The sequence below is a fragment of the Nematolebias whitei genome, chromosome 18 (assembly GCF_014905685.2).
Source record: "Nematolebias whitei isolate Nwh7 chromosome 18, NemWhi1, whole genome shotgun sequence".
Taxonomy (NCBI): domain Eukaryota; kingdom Metazoa; phylum Chordata; class Actinopteri; order Cyprinodontiformes; family Rivulidae; genus Nematolebias; species Nematolebias whitei.
Genome location: NC_056515.1, coordinates 41101522 through 41107832, shown reverse-complemented (window position 1 = coordinate 41107832; position 6311 = coordinate 41101522). Strand labels below are relative to the sequence as shown.

Sequence of the window (6311 nt, the reverse complement as noted above, 5' to 3'; positions counted from 1 at the left end):
GTGTCCCTGTGATGGACTGGAGACCTGTCCAGGTGTCCCTGTGATGGACTGGAGACCTGTCCAGGTGTCCCTGTGATGGACTGGAGACCTGTCCAAGTGTCCCCTGCCTCTCTCACAGTGACTGCTGGACATGCAACCTGAAAAGGAAGAAGCGTGTAAAGATGATGGATGAATTGGGGTGGCCCGTGGGGTGGCAGAATGTTAATCTGTGGGGGTAAAGACCACCATTGGCCCCCCCTTGGCTCCACCACTGCCTCAGGTATTGAGCCAAATGTCTCCTTCCGTCAGCAGGATCTGTCACTGCGCTGCTCGGACAAGCAGAACAAAAGAACTCAAACCCCTCTCTCTCTGTTCTCCTCCTCCACCATAACCCTCAGCACTGGCTCTCCTCAGGGATGTGTGTTGAGCCCCCTCCTGTTTACTCTGCTCACGTATGATTGTGCAGCTACCCATCCAGGTTGTCACACTGTAAAGTTTGCAGATGATACAGCGGTGGTGGGATGCATCACAAACAATGATGAGTCCAGCTACAGGCAGGAGGTGGAACACCTGGAGAGCTGGTGCAGGAAGAACAACCTTCACATCAATGTGAAGAAGATGAAGGAGATGGTTGTGGACTTCAGAAGGAGCAAACACATCTACACCCCCCTGAACATAAGAGGATCTGCGGTGGAAGTGGTCTCCAGCTACAAGTACTTGGGTGTGCACCTGAACAACAACCTCAGCTGGAGCAACAACACCACCAGCCTGATGAAGAAAGATCATCAGAGACTCTACTTCCTCCAGATGCAGGAAGAGGGCCACCTGCATCATGAAGGACCACACTCACCCAGCACACACACTTTTTGCCCCGCTCCCCTCAGGAAGGAGGTTGAGGAGCATTAAGTGTAGAACCACTAGACTGAGGAACAGCTTCTACCCTGAGGCTGTTAGACTCATGAATCTCTAACCAGGATAATCACTGTGATGACACTTTATCTGTGCTGCTGATCTCATGCCTTTAAGCTGCTGTTTTCATACCAGTCTGCTCACACAGACTCGTGTTCAGGCTGCTGTTTAATAAACATATTATATCGTCTTATTATTACAGCGCCTTGCTAAAGTATTGGGCACCCTTGAACTTTTCAACCTTTTACCACATTTCAGGCTTCAAACATAAAGATATAAAATTTTAATTTTTTGTGAAGAATCAACAACTAGTGGGACACAATGTGAAGTGAAATGAAATTTATTGGATGAGTCAAACTTTTTTAACAAATAAAAAACTGAAAAGTGGGGCGTGCAGTATTATTGGGCCTCTTTACTTTCAGAGCAGCAAACTCAGTCCAGAAGTTCAGTGAGGATCTATGAATGATCCAATGTTGTCCCAAATGACTGATGATGATCAATAGAATCCACCTGTGTGTAATCAAGTCTCTGTATAAATGCACCTGCTCTGTGAGAGTCTCAGGGTTCTGTTCAAAGAGCAGAGAGCATCATGAAGACCAAGGAACACACCAGGCAGGTCCGAGATACTGTTGTGGAGAAGTTTAAAGCCAGATTTGGATACAAAAAGATTTCCCAAGCTTTAAACATCCCAAGGAGCACTGTGCAAGCAATCATATTGAAATGGAAGGAGTATGAGACCACTGCAAATCTACCAAGACCCGGCCGTCCCTCTAAACTTTCATCTGGAACAAGGAGAAGACTGATCAGAGATGCAGCCAAGAGGCCCATGATCACTCTGGATGAACTGCAGAGATCTACAGCTGAGGTGGGAGAGTCTGTCCATAGGACAACAATCAGTCGTACACTGCACAAATCTGGCCTTTATGGAAGAGTGGCAAGAAGAAAGACATTTCTCAAAGATATCCATAAAAAGTGTTGTTTAAAGTTTGTCACCTGGGAGACACCAAACATGTGGAAGAATGTGCTCTGGTCACATGAAACCAAAATCAAACTGTTTGGACACAATGCAAAACAGCTCCTCACCCTGAACACACCATCTCCACTGTCAAACATGGTGGTGGCAGCATCATGGTTTGGGCCTGCTTTTCATCAGCAGGGACAGGGAAGATGGTCAGAATTGATGGAAGATGGATGGAGCCAAATACAGGACCATTCTGGAAGAAAACCAGTTTGAGTCTGCAAGAGACCTGAGACTGGGACGGAGATTTATCTTCCAACAAGACAATGATCCAAAACATAAAGACACATCTACAATGGAATGGTTCACAAATAAATGTATCCAGGTGTTGGAATGAACAAGTCAAAGTCCAGACCTGAATCCAATCGAGGATCTGTGGAAAGAGCTGAAGACTGCTGTTCACAAACGCTCTCCATCCAACCTCACTGAGCTCCAGCTGTTCTGCAGGAAGAATGGGCAGAACTTCAGTGTCTCCATGTTCAAACCTGATGGAGACAAACCCCAAGAGACTTGCAGCTGGAACTGCAGCTGGAACTGCAGCAAGAGGCGGAGCTACAAAGGATTAACGCAAGGGGGGCCCAATAATACTGCACGCCCCACTTTCAGTTTTTATTTGTTAAAAAAGTTTGACTCATCCAATAAATTTCATTCCACTTCACGATTGTGTCCCACTTGTTGTTGATTCTTCACAAAAAATTAAATTTATATCTTTATGTTTGAAGCCTGAAATGTGGCAAAAGGTTGAAAAGTTCAAGGGGACAATACTTTAGCAAGGCACTGTAACTTAGATCCTTATGTACTGTTGGTTTTTATACTTTATATTTGTAACTGGGACCCTGTGTACACAACGTGGTTCCACCTCATGTACCACGTGATGCAAATGACAAAGAACCTGGAACCTGGTGGACTAAATCCTGTTGGTCTGTTAGCAAAATATCTTAGAAAGCACTAGAGGAATGTTGATGACTGATTTTTACTGTTTTGTTGATGATCTGTTTTTCTGTCAGCTGAAGAAGCTCGTGTACGTGTACCTGGTGAGGTACGCCGAGGAGCAGCAGGACCTGGCTCTGCTCTCCATCAGCACCTTCCAACGGGCCCTGAAGGTAACATTAATGATGTTTTCCTGCGGGCCCTGAAGGTAACATTAATGATGTTTTCCTGCAGGGTTTCTTCGGCTGTTTTAGCCGTTCATTTAATCCTTAAGAACGTTACATCTTTCACTGTGGTGTTTGATAACTTCTCTACTTTGCTAAAAAATTAACTTTGTGTACATTTTTTGTTAGTAAAATAAAAAAAAATCATATCTTTTCAAATCTTTGCTCTTTGAAAACTATTTTAGTGTTCTTCCTTATTTTTTAGATTTTAGCTGTTTTGCTCATTTGAATTTTAGCTGATGTTTTGCACATTTTAACTTTGGCTGTAATTTTCCCTCATCTTACTTATTTGCCGTTTTTTATTTTTTTATTTTGTCCTTTAAAACTGTTCCCTGTCAGTTTTCTGCATCGTTCTGCTGAACTCAGCCGTTCCTCGTCTCCTCTTAGTTTTTACTTTGGGTTTAAAAAACGCACTTTCATTTTTACTTGTCTCTGTATTTTTGAAGCGCGTTCTTTAATCTGTTTGACGCCGTTTTGACCGTAATGTTTCTGTGTTTTACACCTGAGCACATAATGACTTGTCCCCTGAATTTGAATAAATTGTAAATGTTCGGTGTCGTGTGTTCCAGGATCCAAACCAGTTCATCCGAGCGAGCGCTCTGCGGGTTCTGTCCAGCATCCGTGTCCCCATCATCGTTCCCATAATGATGCTGGCCATCAAAGAGGCCGCGGCCGACCTGTCGCCGTACGTCAGGAAGACGTCTGCGCACGCCATCCAGAAGCTGCACAGGTGCTTTCCTACCCGAGAGGACCTCGAGAACATGAGCAGGTTCCTCTCACCGAGGGACAAACTTTCAGTGATGGCTTCGCTGCAGGCGTTCTCTGAGGAGAAACGAGTTTTTAGGGAAACCAAACATGCACGACTCGTGTGAGCGGTCATTTGATGGGCGGGCGCTCGCTTCTAGTCCTACCGAGACATTTCTGAGTCAAAGCTACGTCCCAAACATCACACGGGCACTTTATTAACATCTAGTTTTAGATGGACAAAAGAAAAGGTAAAAAAATAAATTATGAACACATTATTCCTAAAATAAAAGATTTTCAGAGCTTTCAGGACCTGTGTGACTCACACACAGGTCCTGAAAGCTCTGAAGCAGGTGAACCCCCACAAGGCTGGGGGCCCTGATGAAGTTCTCCCAGAGTTCTGAAGACCTGTGGGAAACAGCTGGACTATTTGCTGACATCTTCAACCTGTCACCCCAGGCTGTGGTCCCCCTTATTTTCAAATCAGCATCATCATACCAGTTCCCCAAAGTCCAGAAACATCTGCCCTTATCGACTAAAGGCCAGTGGCACCAACATCTGTCCTAGAAGAACTTGTTCTTAAGCACTTCAGCTGCATGGTCCCAGATACTGTCCACCCCCTCCAGTTTGCCTACCACCCTGATCAATCAGTGGATGACGTGGTACCAACAGCCCTGCACCACACTCCGCAGCAGAACGTGTCCTCTTCCTGGACCACAGTTCAGCTGTCGGCACCATCCACCCAGGAACACTGAAGAGAAGCTGACAGACCTCAGTGTCCCGACTCCCACCTGTAACTGGATCCTGGACTTCCTGACAGACCACAGGTGGTGAGAATTGGAAGACTGGTGTCTGCTGAACTCACAGCACAGGAGGCCCACAGGGCTGTTGTCTCGGCCCTAAACTCTTTACTCTGTACACTTATGAATGTGTCTCCACCCAGCACAGCACCATCCTTATTAAATATGCTGACGACACCACAATATCAGGGCTCATCTAGGAGTGGGACGAGTCAGGATACAGGAAGGTACCACAGGTAGACCAGGCTGTGGAGAGAAGAACGACGTCATCTTCAACACGGACAAGACCAAATAAATCATGTTGGACTTCAGGAAGAACCCTCCTCCATGACAGCCTCTCATCATTAAAGGACTGACAGCCAGAGGTTCTTGGTTCTGCAGGTGGCTTCAGACCTGAACTGGTCTCTCTACACCACAGCTGCAGGGAACAAAGCCCAGCAGGCTTTACTTCTGCTCAGGGGTTTGAACCAGCGCCCTCTCACCCAGGAGTATCCTAACCGCAGGCACCACCGTCTGGTATGAGAACACCACACAAGCAGAAAGGAAGGTGCTGCAAGAGTCATGAAGACTGGAGAAGATCTCAGGGACCAAACTTCCTTCATGACTTGATGTTTGAACAGAGCGGTGGAAGAAGAAGCAGGACTCATCCAGGACTCACTAAATCCAGGACTCACTCCATCCAGGACTCACTAAATCCAGGACTCATCCAGGACTCACTCCATCCAGGACTCACTCTCATCAGACACAGACGTTCCTCTGACCCGAGACACAGCAGAGTGGATCATCAGCCTGAAGACAAAACTAAAGAACAGATGATAACCCACACTGGTCATGTGACCTGCTTTACTTCCTGTACAGACAGAAACACTTTGTTCTCATTTCATTTAGTGTTTCAGTGTTTTTGACTGAGAGAGCTCTGACTTCTCTCTCTACCCGTAGAAAAACATTTAAGTATTCTTCTTTAATAACACATGAATAATAACACATGAAGTCGGAGTACACCAAGTAGAGGCCAATTAGTTGGAATGAAAAATAAATACTTGATTGCTTTGATGTTTTATCCTTCCTGTCATTAACTTGACTCGGCGTAGCGTTTCCCAGCAGCGTGTCTTGAAGGTGTTCCAACAATGTTCTGGTTTCAGGGGAAGGGGATGCAGTCAGCGTGTCTCGCTTCTTCCACCGTTCACATATTCACAGACGGGAAACGGAGCTGTTTACTTGTTTGTTTAGAAACAAGAACATTTAGTTTTATCTTGGTTTTGGTCAGAATTTGAAGAAGCCGTTTCATGAGGCCCCAGCTCTTTGTCCTGGACCACTGAAGATGTTTGAAGGTCTTGAATTACTGAGGATTTGGCTTTGATCAAGACTTGACACTCAAAAAATCATAGTTTGAGTTTTTATTATTTTCAGTGTTCAAAACTCATGTTCATGCTGCAAGTTTATTAAAAAACTTTAAGTTTATTAATCAAGTTTATTAATATGTTTTGTCTTCAGCCTGGATCCAGACCAGAAGGAGCAGCTGATCGAGGTGATCGAGAAGCTGCTGAAAGACAAAAGCACGGTGAGAACTTCCTGAAGGTGAACGACCACTGGAGGGCGACCCAGACCAGCGATAAGCGCTCACCCTGCAGCTCATTCCCACAGACCAGAAACTGTTCCACACATCTTCACATGCTCCTCGTTAAACATCACATCTTCACATGCTCC

The 6311-nt window shown here is 45.4% G+C and overlaps 1 protein-coding gene across 1 annotated transcript in view; it reads left to right on the top strand.

Moving 5' to 3' along the window:
* ap3b1a (adaptor related protein complex 3 subunit beta 1a) overlaps positions 1-6311 on the top strand; it is a gene marked incomplete at its 3' end in the record, with an annotated part of 88526 nt that overhangs the window by 12368 nt on the left and 69847 nt on the right. Inside the window, 3 exon segments of the mRNA XM_037692178.1 lie at positions 2914-3009; positions 3630-3790; positions 6099-6165. Coding sequence (XP_037548106.1) covers positions 2914-3009; positions 3630-3790; positions 6099-6165 — 324 coding nt within the window.